We start from the raw sequence: 14,592 nt of genomic DNA, 5'->3' as shown, positions 1-14,592 counted from the left end.
TCACATAGGGTGGGGGGCTGGGATCTGGGGGGTCTCCTTATTAAAGGGGGCTCCCAGATTCCGATAAGCCCCCTGCCCACAGACCCTGACAACCAACGGCCAGGGTTGTCGGGAAGAGGCCCTTGTCCTCATCAACATGGGGACAAGGTGCTTTGGGGTGGGGGGCCACAGCCCATGTTGAGGGCATGCGGCCTGGTACGGTTCAGGAGGGGGGCGCTCGCTCATCCCCACCCCTTTTCCTGACCTGCCGGGCTGTGTGCTTGGATAGGGGTCTGGTATAGATTCTGGGGGTACCCCCACGCCGTTTTTTTCGGTGTAGGGGGTTCCCCTTAGAATCCATATCAGACCGAAGGGCCTGGTATGCTCTTAGAGGGGGAACCCATGCCTTTTTTTATTTAAAATTTGGCGTGGAGTTCCCCCTCAAGATTCATACCAAACACAGTGCCTGGTATTGGCGGGGATCCAAGTCGGATCCCTGTTCATTGAAAGTCGAACGTATGTCGACTTCAAGTCGCAGGGCAAAGTCTGATGCAAGGTAGGACGGCTGTCGTGTCGCACCAGTGTAAACCCGGCCTGATTCTGTGAAATTAATGCACTAATTAGCACGTCAGAAAATGGCAGTCGTGTCAAAACATGGACGATATCACCTATTTAAAACATTTTCTTTTCAGTAAGTCAGAACATTTCATCTGTAATGTTTCAGAAAATGCTATGGTAAGACATATCTTCCTAGCGCTAATTAGTCAATAAGTGGAGTCAAGATTGGGAGTGGTGTTACTTTGTTGGTAAGGGTACTCTTAAATCGGGATGTATGATGGAACAGGCCATGAGTGATTGGTAATAATCTCTAGCCTCCTAATCTAATCCAAATCTGTACAGCCTTCTCACACTGGCTTTGTGTGCAATGCTCTGAATATAGATCTGTAGCACAAGCACAAATGCGCACATTTCAGAGACTCATATAGGATTTCATAGGTCCTGCAGCAAATGGGCACAGAGTAATTGGGAATATAGCAGCCAGGGTACAATTGGGAAATGAAGCTAAGAGAAGAAAAAAAGATAATGTATACCTGAAGTAAAAACTTGGAGTTTTGGATAGAAAAGAGAAATATTAGAATACCTGTCAGGTTTTTATTGCTGTCTGTGTCCCTGTTAAGGAGAATCACTCTCTATTTGTCCTGTTTAACACTATCAAAGAAAGTGCAATTAACCACTTCAGCCCCGGAAAAGATTTACCCACTTCCTGACCAGGCCATTTTTTGCGATACAGCACTGCTTCGCTTTAACTGTCAATTGAGCGGACGTGTGACGCTGTACCCAAACAAAATTGATGTCCTTTTTTTCCCACAAATAGAGATTTCTTTTGGTGGTATTTGATCACCTCTCCGTTTTTTATTTGTTTGCGCTATAAATAAAAAAAAGGGGCGACAATTTTGAAAAAAAAAAAAAAAATTTTTACTTTCTGCTATAAAACATTTCCAAAAAAAAAATGTAAAGAAACAAATTTATTGATCAGTTTAGACCAATATGTATTCTGCTACATATTAAAAAAAATCGCAATAAGCATATATTGATTGGTTTGCACAAAAGTTATTGTGTCTACAAAATAGGGAATAGATTTTTGGCATTTTTATTATTTTTTTTTTTTTACTAGTAATGGCGACGATCAGTGATTTTTAGTGGGACTGCGACATTGCGGCGGACAGATCAGACACCTAACTGACATTTTTGGCACTTTTTTGGGAACCAGTGACATTATTACAGTAATCAGTGCTAAAAATATGCACTGTTATTGTACTAATGACACTGGCAGGGAAGGGGTTAACACCAGGGGCGATCAAGGGGTTAAATGTGTTCCCTGTTTGTGTTTTCTAACTGTATGGGGACTGTGTGACTAGGGAAACACATATATCCATCTTCCTGTTTAGCAGAAAGACAGGATCTGTGTGATCTCCCCTGTCAGAATGGAGATTTGCCTTGTTTACACAGGCAGATTCCCGTTCTGTCACTGATGCCCACCGGACCCACTGATTGGCTCCCCCGCTGGCCAATGGGAGAGCACGTGCCCACAAAAGTGAGTTCCTGAGCCAACGTACAGCTACGGCGATTTGTGGGAATGACCCAAACTGCCGCAGTATAATGAAGGTAGCTGGTCGGCAAATGGTTAAAATAAAATTCCAAATTTTGAGTTGTCCCAGGGGCAAAGGGGGAATCTTTCAATGGGGACACTAGTTCTGGCAACCCTGGTGATTGAGCCCATTGACTTTGGAGGGATTTCCTCTCACTTCCTGTTCTGGCTATGAGGCAGGACGTGAAGAGAAATCTCCCAAATGGGGAACAAATGGCAAAAAAAAAAAAAAAAGACAGGGCTTATAGCCTTCCTGTACTCTGTCCAAAATTAATAAAAATTGTTCCCTTTAGTTCTACTTTAAAATGCATGTGAATCATGTTATATTATATGATTTAAAAAACAAATGTTTGACTTTAAATACCACTTGAGGCATGGCTGCTTAAGCACAGACATGAGATTCTTATCTTACAGTCTTGTTACCTACTTGTGATACTTGTAAATATTGTAGAAAATTAAGGTAGCATTGTGTTCAGTACCAATGCCATCCACACAGTTTGGGGTTCTTTAGATTTCACTATAATCACAGGAGGATTCAGTACAGTTGCAGTTTACAACAAATCCAAGGGAAGTGATATTAGCTGTTTTAGCAGGAGGAGGGGTTCTGATAATGACTAGAGTTCTTGGTAGGTGTTCTGGGGGAAGCAATGTATTTTTGGTTATGTAGGGAGCCATAAATAGGATGAAAATGCATATCATCACCCTGAGTTGGTTTCCTATTACAGCTGTTAAAGTCATAGCTAGGAAAACACATTCATTCATTAATCAAGAACTTGCTGATAATATTGGGAATTACATTTAAATTATCTGTTATATATTCACTGCCTAAGAAAGAAGTGATATCATTGAACTTCAAATTTGTATCAAGTCTGTTTGGGCGACTGTAGAAGAAAATTTACCAACTCTAATCACAGATGAAAAGAAATAATCTAGACAGAAGTGAAATAAAAAGTTCAAAGAACAGGTCTTAGGAAGATCACTTTACGGCAAATCTGTAAGCTTACATAGCATTTCGATTACTGTGCACAATAACAACAATTTATAAAGCTTCACAGCTGTAGACCCTCAGCTCATAAGTTGTTGGTTTTTCACATCATGCTAGTTTATTTACAACCGTTTGTATCATATTTGTTTAGTAAATTCATCAATATTTCTTAAATAATAATTATCAGTATCAAGATATGTTACATTTTACACTCATTTCCCGAAACACTCCCATTTTTATATTTAGGTCTATATTTAGTTGCCACAAGCATTTGCAAAACATTAAACAATTGCTGTGAGTCTTCAAATTCTGTTTACATGTATTTAAAATGTAAAATGTGTAGGTATTACTAATTTTTCCAAACCAATTTTTGTGATACTTCCTGAAAACTGAATGTTGCATAAGTTACACAGCTAGGCTGCAATATATTATAATAAATTATGGTCATTAGAGCTTAAATGTGTTAATTTACACATGTTAACAGGCCTAGAGGACAAGAGAGGTTTTAATGAATTCTCTGACGGAGTATGTGCATGTGTGTTGTTTGTTGTTTTCTACTCCCTTGACCCGAGTGGCAGCGAATAGCTTGCAAATTGTCTACTGGTTCATTAGCATTATCAAACTAGTCCTGGGATACGTGATCTCTGCTCAAAATTCCAGCTGCTACTATAGAAACACTAATCTGCTGTCATGTTAGTGCAGTTACATGCTGGCTTTCAAAACAAGTTTATATATTGAATGCACACTTATAAAAAGCAAGACAAATTATTCTCAAATATCAATGAGTATGAACTATATACACACAAAGAAAAAAAGAAACACTTTGGTTTATCAATTTGGCATCCATTTTGTATATGCACAAGGGATTTTGCTCAATGGGAAAGAACAGGAGATATATATATATATATATATATATATATATATATATATATATACACACACACACACACACACAGGTACAATAATAATACAATATGTCCTGTATTACTTACACAATTCGTAGCTGTGATTGTCAGAGGGCTAGTTAAAGCAGTGTTTCCATTGTTTATGCTCACCCAAACCTCCATGGTTCTAGAAAAAATACCAAGAAAATCAAGCATATTACTTTATATGAATCAATCTATATGGTAACATTGAAGTCTGGGATCCCTTTAAATAAAGCATTCTCTTAATGAATAATAGTACATACTTTTATGATAGTATATACAAGGATAAATAGGTGATAATAGACACCAAAGGTGCCAGAACACTCTACCCCAAGCCAAGGTGTGGGAAGTGTGCAGCACTGGACATGTCTTCTGTCATTCCACAATGCAGTGTTAGGTCCTTGCTGTCATAATAAGAGGCTGCCACAGTGCCTTGCTTGATACAATGGCATCTGAATATCTGAGCTTCAACTTTGAACTCAAGTTTATGTTTTCATATACCTTTTATAGGTAATCCTTGATGTGCCATCCAGTGTTAGGCGCTGGCAACTTGTAATACCTATCAGTACTTGTAGTACCATCAGCAGCCTATGCTACCTTTTAAAAATGACAGGTAGTGACAGGTGCATGGTGTCAGCAGATTTGCATAATTTTGTACACTATTTAGGTAGTAGCCAGAAATGTCATAAACATGCAAACACCAGTTCTTTCTAAAAAGAAATGAACTCATCATCTAAGTGTAACTACATACTGTATACACGAATGCCTTTACAAATACAAATTCTTACAGCATTATCAACTATGCAGTATGATGGGTCTTTTTGTGCTAGGCTTTTTGTATTGCTAGACCTTATTACATGTCAATTCCTGCTTTAAATACAGTCTTAAAATCTCCCTGCTACTTCTACCTATTTAGAAGTGGATTCGAATTCTGCTTTCTCTTCAATATTTCTTTGTTTTTGTTCAAATAGTATGTATTAACAAAGTGGGCAAAAAAAAAAAGATAAAAAAAACTGATTCCACATATTAATATATTTTCTTTATTATAAAAAAAATCCAGCTGGGGATCTGTCATTGGTGGTACAAAAAAATAAATAAAATGTATTTATTTAAATATTACTGTTTTGAAGGAGACCAGTTATGAATGTTAAAGTAATCATTTGAAATCACGAAAAGATTTACATATTTCCTTCATTAAAAAATGTGAGTTTTGTTCTTACTATAAAACCAATTTCCTGGAGTTTAGGACACAGGAATTCAGAGACTGTTGGGTTATACTGCCATCTAAAAACAAAAAAACATTGCCACCTGGGTTAACACTTCTACTCCCAGTGTGCCTTGGTTTTGTGGAAAAATAGTGGCAAGAGCATGATCATAGGTAGGTCGTGGTGTTCCCTCAATAAACTCCAAGAAATGGATTTTAATGTAGTGTAGAAATTACACTTTCATTCATTGAGGGACACATGCTGTGTCATCCAAATTATGTCCAAATGAGCTGTGGACAACAGCAACAAAACACTAACAGGCCCCCCAAAAAATCAGCATACCTAGGGATGGCCTGAAGCTGGAAGAGGCCTGCACATCAGCCTTGTAAATCTTAGAGAATGTGTGTGAGAAGAGCAGATGGCAGCCTTAAAAATGTAAGTGCACCTTGACAGGAAAGAATGGAACCAGATCCTTAAGACCAGGGATAGGCAAACTTCAGCCCTCCAACTGTTGCAAAACAAAAGTCCCACGAGGCAGTGCAAGACACTGACAGCAACCCGCATGATTTCCAGAGGCATGATGGGATTGTGCAGTTCCTTAACAGCTGGGGGTTGCCAGCCCCTGCTTAAGGCCATAGGCTTGAATAATGATCTGTCTGAGCTACGAGAATTTGTGAAACTAGAAGCAGTTTCCCCTTTTCGGGGACCATTTGAAATGACAAAGAGTAGTTCACTCTTTCCCATGTAACCAGTGGCTGCTAGGTAGGCACACACAGAATAAACTATATTCAGACAATGGAGGAAGAACTCCTTCTAATGAACTGGGGCAAGACAGATGGATAGAAGAATGGTGTCCTATTTTAGGTAAAAGACCAAAACTACCTAAACAAGGAAGGAAGGAAGTTCTGGGCTTCAATTTCACCTTACCCTTGTGAAATACCTGAAAGGACTAGATATGAGCCAAATGTACCTGGTTTCAGCTTGTGGAGGTTTGCCAAACATTAATTTGAACCCTTTTCAGGTCAAAAGAGGCTGAATTGTTAAAATAAATTCTGGCCATATCAAAGACAACAGACAAGGGGTTATCAAGTAAATGACATGGGAGCCCCGTCTGCTTACGGGGACATACTGTTTAGTGGGAGGGGGTGATTTTCATACGGCTAAAATAAAAACATAAAAAAGGCCCAATTCCTTTAAATAATATGCCTAGGGAATACCTTAAGCCTACTTGTGAAGTGTCAAATGTTTACAACATAAAAATCTACCACAGGCTATTTAAATTGCCAGTAAATTACATTTCCTGGCCTCCTCATTCTGTTTGTAAACAAACCGGCAGTGGGCTGCCTTCATCTATACCAGACCCTTTTCCTAGATGATGTAAGGGGGGAATGTATGCAAAACAACGCAGTGGGGTTCTCCAAAAACAAATACTTATTCTTGATGATAAACTGATATTGATTTTAAGAAGGTATAAATGGTGTAGGGGAGGTTTTTTTTTTATCAGATCCTTATCCAAGCATGCAGCCTGGCAGGCCAGAAATGCAAGGGACAGTGAGAGTGCCGCCAGATACCACTCCCCCTACATGAATGAGTAAGAGATTCAATATAAATAAACAAGCATACATCTACAGCAAGTCCCTTATTAAATAAAAAGTCTATTAATGGATCATGAGTTGGAGGCACCTGGTACAGTTGGATTGTTCCCTATGTATCTAGGATTTGAAATGTTTAGCTGCAAAGCAGGGGCAATGTAGTTCAGGGTACATAGCCAAGCTTTGCAGACTCACAATTGCAATTGGATTTTTGATTGTTTAAATAAATAATCTACAGGTACTGTAGCTAAAATTGAAGAGCTGTCTTCTTTCATATTTCATGCAAAAAAATAATGATAATGATAATAATATAATAATAATAATAATAATAATAATAATAATAATAATAATAATAATAATAATATAGCATATATAAATGCTACACAAGCCATGTTGTAATTTAATATTAATAACAAGTTTCTTTCCTTTTCAATCTGCAGCAGCTGTAATGTTCTGTTATGTTTAAATGCAATATGACAATTTGGAGGTGTCCAGTACACTGTTAGTGTGGAGAACAGTTCTGTAAATATAATTATTAATTGCTTGTGTGTTTGGCCCACTGACTTTCCTAGAAGACTGCACTAAGATACAAGTCAAAACCTAGACACTCCTGTGATAGGAACTTCAGTTATGGTACTTCCCAAGGATTAAATACTTCTAAAGGTATGCAGACATTGCAGCTCTTCATATTTTAACACTGCAAAGGACATAGTGAAACATACAGCTACTTCTTCAGAGCAACAAAAGGTAAGACTCTCCTGCAAAGATTGTCAAAATCCCTGCAATGTACATTGATCACTCAGAGGACTTTTTTTTTGGTCAACAAAAGTGAAGTAAATATTTTTATTTTCTTGGATGATACATCTTTTAACCACTTCCAGGCCAAAGCGTCATATGACGTCCTGGACTTTGAGTGGAGATATCTAAAATATGCCTGTAGCTGCAGGCATCATTTAGATATCATTATTTTCAACCGGCAATTCCCTATACCATAAGAACAATCATAGCGGCTGTTCAGCCAGTTGATTGTTTTTACAGGAAGCAGGAGGGGACAGCCCCCTTCCGCCACTCTCTGGTGCTTCTACCGGCATGCCTGTGGGATCAGCGAACCCGAGAAGTAATCATAGAGAAAACCACAGACCAGATAGTCCCTGGAAGTCTCTATGACCCTCGAAGGCTAGTGCACGATGTTATGATGTCATGTCCAACCCGGCAGATGTAAACACTGCCGTGTACTTATGGAGAGATCTCTCCATAAAAAGGACCTGTCATGCCCTATTCCTATTACAAGGGATGTTTACATACCTGGTACTAGGAATAAAAGTGATCAAAAAAAAAAGTTAAAGGGAAAGTGTAAAAATAAAAAAATAAAATAAAACAAACAATAAAAAAAAATTTAAAAGCGTCCCCGTCCCCACATGCTCGCATGCAGAAGCGAAAGAATACGTACGTCGCGCCCACATTTGTAAACGCCGCAAACTTTAGCGTGAGAGCAATAATTCTAGCCCAGGACCTCCTCTGTAATGCTAAATTAGTAACCTGTAAACTGGGAATGAAAGTCTTCTTATTCTTGTATCCCTTAGTGAATGAGAAAAAAAAATAATTTTAAAAACTAACTGAGCAATATGTACTATTTATTTTTCCTGTGTCCAGTAGACAAGGCTACCATAGTAAACTGGACATGGCCCTTTGCCACGTGCCTGATTAAGAATTTCACATCAAGTGAATTACAGTTGACATTTCAATCCACAGAAACCTATTTGCAAAGTATTCATTTGCTCCTTGTTTTACGAGTGTACAATAAAAGATTGTCATTTTACGATCCATTAAAAAAAGATGAAAAAAATGTTAAATAAAATCATGAAAGACATTTGCTGAAAGTAATAAATAATTTACCTCTAATTTTCACACACTGAAAATTAAACTGGCAACTGTTCAAAAAGTTATTAAAATTATAATGACTGATATTTTGAAATCAAGAACCAGCACTAAAATGAATAAATTACGCCAACAATTTAAAAAAAAATAATAGCAGTCTTGATTAGTGAACAGAAGACTGTTTGTAAAGAAGTTTTAGTAGCCAATAGAGACCTAATGAATTCAAGTGAGCTGATTTAGTAACTATATAAAAAGAGAGCAGCTACAGTACGAGTGGGACTTATATATTAAAAGTATAGGAAAGAAAAATGTAATTGTTGCCTGTTGCACCCAACAAAATTTCACAAGCCATGATTTTGCTGCAGGTTAAAAAAGAGGACTGATTAAAATGTTAAAGTGTAGATACTTTCTTCCTTCAGTTATGACTATGCACTGTTTTGATAGTAACAGTAAAACTATAGACTGTACATATACTTGAAAGTCATAACGAATGACAAAAAAAGATTGATGCATACTCCAAATAATGCCTGTTTTTAGAGCATAGCATATTGCTTCCGCACCAAGGCAAGTGGGTATAGGGCAGATGAAACTCAAGGCTGCTTGTATTGCCTGAGTACATTTCAGTGTAGGTTAGGATGAAATTTGGGCGGTAAAGGCTCAAAACAATGAGGTCCTTTGAGACTGTAGCTATAAACTGCACAACTGGCAAATTACATTGGTAGCACACTTAGAAATCCATATAATCTAACCCTGAAACAATATTATTTTGTATTATTATTATTATTAGTAGTAGTATTATTATCTGTTGAACAGAAGAGAAAAGCATACAGGCTCACAAAATCTACAGCCTCCTCCTACATGTGGCTTTGCAATATTATTCCAATAGTTTTAAGTTAATGAAGTAAACATGCAAAATAACAGTGATTTTGGTTCTGTATTAGACAGAAGTCCTTAGAATGGTCTTTAAAATGGGATGCAATGTATATGGTGTATACTGACCATTTCCACATGGTATTTTAGTTACCCACACTATATATAGATTCATAGAACACAATGATAATAAAAGGTTTATTCAAAATGGCAATGAAAAGAGTAAAAGTAGTAACTAACAGATTTAAATTAGCCTTGTTTGCACACAGAAATATAAATTCTGCTTACCATGTATGTACTGTGCTTTGCTTAGTAAATAAAAGTGAAGCTATTCTAAAGAAACATCTCGATTACCCTATCATCTACATTATATCCTTGACTTTTCTTTGTTTATAATTCTTTGAAAGAAAAATTGTTATGTTGTAGTCGATGAAAAATCACACCTTAGCATATTTTTGTGAAGTTTAAATGGTGGCTAAATTACTAAAGGAGTAAAGCCTATTTTCACAGGGAATTGCCACTTAGTTTAGTAAACGACGTGAAGCTTTGGGACTTCTATCATCCAAATGTGTGAAAGCAAAAATCTTTTTTTATCCTGTTCCTTGTGCATGATTGGATATTCTGTGCAAAGTCAAATACCTCAATCATTAGCATGAGTGTTTTACTCCAAATTATCTACTAAAAACAGAATTGTTAGCTTTGGGCAAAGAAAATCTTTAAGCGAAAATTTTAAAAATGTATACAGCTAAAAAATATATATATTTTCTATACTGCTGAATTTTGGGGCCATTTCCATGGATTCCTATGTTTATATCAAATATAAAATATTTGAAACAACCCTGTCATGAAAAATTATTCTTAAAACCCCTGTTGCTTGTAAAAAAAACAGTAATTACTCACATTTCCTATTGCTCACAATTGCAAACACCTCCAAAATAATTAGTTGCCATCCTTTAAAGCTTGCTTAGAAACTTAAATTTTTGGGCTTGTTGAACTACCGGGTCCCCTGAAACACTCATTGGGTCTCATTAAATGGTAGTATACAACAGTGGCATGAGGTTAAAGGGAGAAACCAGTGAGAGCTGTGGGAATCCGGTAGATTGACACTCTCAGAAGTGTTGGCTTCCCACCATGGAGGGGGGGGGCAGATTTTATGAACAGGACAGTGTTCAGAGGTGTGAGCCGCAGGACTATTTATTGCACTCTTTTACAGGTAAGAGGGGTTTTAACAATACATTTTTGCAACAAGATCAAATTAAATTCAGTGAAAATTTCTTTTTTTTTATTTATATAATTTCCCTGAACTTATTAATTAGTTGAAGTGAACACAAGCTAAGGTAAAACTTAATTATTTTGTAGATCAGCCTTTTTATATTTACTCCAATAAAAGGCTTCACAAAGATTAATAATACATGTCCCTTAAAATATGTGTCTATTTGTAGACACGTAAGTTATTAAAGCTAAAAAAGTTCCAGTTGGTCATAAATACCGGCACTTTGAGAACATTTAGCTGGCTAAGAGGCAGTCTGTTTAAGGCTGCTCCTCCAGTGTGCTGTTAATTATTTAAACGCGGAGAGCAGGGTAAATGATCGCCACATCTGTCACCCACACAGAGAGAACCCTCACTCATTGCAGGACCAGATGTGTTTATTTTCAACATGTACTAACTACTAGCTACTTAATGGGTTCCAATCCTTAGCCAAAAGTTAATTAAGCAAACATACTAAACATTAGTTATCTTACATGACAGTCATTTCTACGTTTTGTCTTGAACGCTTTAATCAGATCTCTCCAGGAATTCAAGAGGCGTGACAATTATAACCTCAACAGAGCAAAGCTATTTTCTTAATAGCTCCTGTGATTTTAGACCATCACCGGTCACCATAAGTAAATAAGATAATAATAGTATTATAGTATAAACAGTATGTTATTTTATGTTAACAAAACTGGGGCCTTGGATTTCCTAATGAATGCTGATCCTTACTGTAGTTATCATTGGTTAAAGAAAGCCCATGCTGAGAGAGATCAGGAAGGCTGCTGCGACTTTAAAAATGCTTCACACCTGGCTGTCCTTGATTTTAATACCTCTTAAGTAGTATTTATAAAGTAAGTGTAAAGTCAGAACGCCTATAACTAATTATTTTTTTCTAGGCCAGTAAATAAAAAAAATAGTACAATAACAGTATAACAGTCAGGCAACTAATATTTGTAGAATAATTTTTCCAGCAATAGCAGCCTCCATATCCTCTCAGGTTGGGTTTCCTTTGAATGGTAAACAATGGCTGTGGCTCTTATTTTAGTTGTTGCAGCCTGTGCTATCGCTTATTTTAGTTGTTATAAGTTTTTAATTTGTTTTGTATATATATTTATTAATATCTACTGTATATACAATGTTTGTTTTACAAGTTAATATAAAATGCAAGATTAAAAAATTCCAGAGCATGGTGGCCTAGCTAAAGGGACAGAACAGCAGAAGCTGCCTTTTTTGTCTGATTAGAAAGAGTCATCCACTTCTGTGTGCAAATTTCAGCTGGAGGTATTGAAATCTATAAATAATATTTTTTTTCTTTATTAAGAGGCTAACTAGAAGCCTATAAAAAAAGACCTAAAGTTATATTTGCTGGCTAATAAAGGGAACACAAACTAGAAATTTGTAATATTTTACATTTACCTAAATTAAAAAAAAAAATATAACCAAAAATTAATCTTGAAGATAAAGAAATGAATCATACACCAAATCACTACTGCACATTTTCTATAGGCCTTTTTACATTTCTTTTTCTTTAGGTTTATTTTCAGTTTTCCCTAATTACGCTGTTAATATTGTACATACTTTTTTTAATATTCCAAACATTACCTCTAATAAATGTCTTTGCAACTAATGCCCCATACACACGGTCGGACTTTGTTCGGACATTCCGACAATGAAATCCTAGGATTTTTTCCGACGGATGTTGGCTCAAACTTGTCTTGCATACACATGGTCACACAAAGTTGTTGGAAAATCCGATCGTTTAAACGCGGTGACGTAAAACACGTACGTTGGGACTATAAACGGGGCAGTGGCCAATAGCTTTCATCTCTTTATTTATTCTGAGCATGCGTGGCAACGGATTTTGTTGTTGGAAAATTTTATATCCTGCTCTCAAACTTTGTGTGTCAGAAAATGTGTGATGGAGCCTACACACGGTCAGAATTTCCGACAACAAGGTCCTATCACACATTTTCCATCGGAAAGTCCGACTGTGTGTACAGGGCATAAAGCTGGCCACACAAGCTACAATTTGATTGCACAATGTGCAATATGCAGTAACATTTATCAAGCAAAACTCATGTTTTATTAGTCTGACTATCCTTAACTGCTGAAATCTGAGATTATCAGTCAAATTCACAAAAAAACAACATAATAAATTAACCACTTCATTACTGGGCCATAGTCATATGACGGCCTGAGATGGGATCTCCCATCCTGGGTGGCCGTTATATGACGTCCTGGGATTCCCAGCCGTCTAGGGGGCACGCGCGCGCCCGCGGCATTGCTCGGGACCCGGTGCGTGTGCCCGGCGGCCGCGTTTGCCGCCGGGTACCCGCGATTGCCCATTAACCGGGCCGGACCGTGGATCTGTGTGTGTAAACACACAGATCCACGTCCTGTCAGTTGAGAGGAGACCGATCTGTGTTCCCAGTACAGAGGAACACTGATCGGTCTCCTCCCCTTGTGCGTCCCCTCCCCCTACAGTTATAATCACTCCCTTAGGAAACATAATTAACCCCTTGTGTCCCCCTAGTGGTTAACCCCTTCCCTGCCTGTCACATTTATACAGTAATCAATGCAATTTTATAGCATTGATTGCTGTATAAATGTGAATGGTCCCAAAAATGTGTCAAAAGTGTCCCATGTGTCCCCCATAATGTCGCAGTCATGAAAAAAAAAATTGCAGATCGCTGCTATTACTAATAAAAAAAAAATAAATACTTTTTTTTAAAAATGCCATAAATCTATCCCGTATTTTGTAGACGCTATAACTTTTGCGCAAACCAATCAATATACTCTTATTGCGATTTTTTTACCAAATATATGTAGAAGAATACGTATCGGCCGAAACTGAGGAAAAAAATTATTTTTTTTTTTTTTAAATTGGGTTATTTATTATAGCAAAAAGTAAAAAATATTGTGTTTTTTTCAAAATTGTGGCTCTTCTTTTGTTTATAGCGCAAAAAATAAAAACCGCAGAGGTGATCAAATACCACCAAAAGAAAGCTCTATTTGTGGGGAAAAAAGGACGTCAATTTTGTTTGGGTACAACATTGCACGACCGCGCAATTGTCGTTTAAAGTGTGACAGCGCTGAAAACTAAAAATTGGTCTGGGAAGGAAGGGAGTGAAAATGCCCTGTATTGAAGCGGTTAAAAAACGTCTTGACTTCTAGGTTGTGGATCCACTAATGAATCTGCAAGTCTCTAGGTCTAAAGAATTGCAAGTTTACTTCATAAATATTCATTCAGTGATTAGGTATTTACACATACAGTAAACAGGGGGTGTTCTTCTGTGTTTGTATAACAGCACTTGCAAAATGTATTTAAACTTCCTTGGTTCGTTGTTAATCTTTAGGATTCTTTATTACACAGGCACATGGGTGCTGAGTATAGATAAACAGCAATCTACTGTGTGAATAATTGTTTGCTGTTATTGATATATGTTCAGATTGTTCTCCATTGTTCCTGCAAAATCGCAGTAAGCAGAAGAATTGGTGAAATTATTTCCTGCAGCTACCTATTGGCTGATATTAACCTCCCTGGCAGTATGATTATTTCAGATTTTTGATGCTGAAAGCGGTACAATTATTTTGCATGGAAATTTGGCGTTTTATATTGTAGGCCTGTAATTCTTAGGAATAACTCACTTAAATCTGTCCAGACAAGAGTCTAGTAGACATCCCGGGTATGATAAAGTTTGAAACACAAAATCATAAATTATAATATAATAAATAACTATAAATAATTATAAG

The 14,592-nt window shown here is 37.0% G+C and overlaps 1 protein-coding gene across 2 annotated transcripts in view; it reads right to left on the bottom strand.

The window, feature by feature from the left end:
* Positions 1-14,592, bottom strand: part of ANTXR2 (ANTXR cell adhesion molecule 2) — a 328,021-nt gene that overhangs the window by 144,950 nt on the left and 168,479 nt on the right. For both annotated transcript variants that reach the window (XM_073597974.1, XM_073597968.1), the window contains exon 12: positions 4,106-4,184. In XM_073597974.1, the coding sequence (XP_073454075.1) occupies positions 4,106-4,184 (79 nt within the window). The remainder of the gene's footprint in view (positions 1-4,105; positions 4,185-14,592) is intronic.

Source organism: Aquarana catesbeiana, linkage group LG01 (assembly GCF_042186555.1).
Source record: "Aquarana catesbeiana isolate 2022-GZ linkage group LG01, ASM4218655v1, whole genome shotgun sequence".
In the NCBI taxonomy this organism is placed as follows: domain Eukaryota; kingdom Metazoa; phylum Chordata; class Amphibia; order Anura; family Ranidae; genus Aquarana; species Aquarana catesbeiana.
The sequence above is the reverse complement of the archived record's forward strand: the minus strand, read 5'-3'. Positions and strand labels throughout refer to the sequence as shown.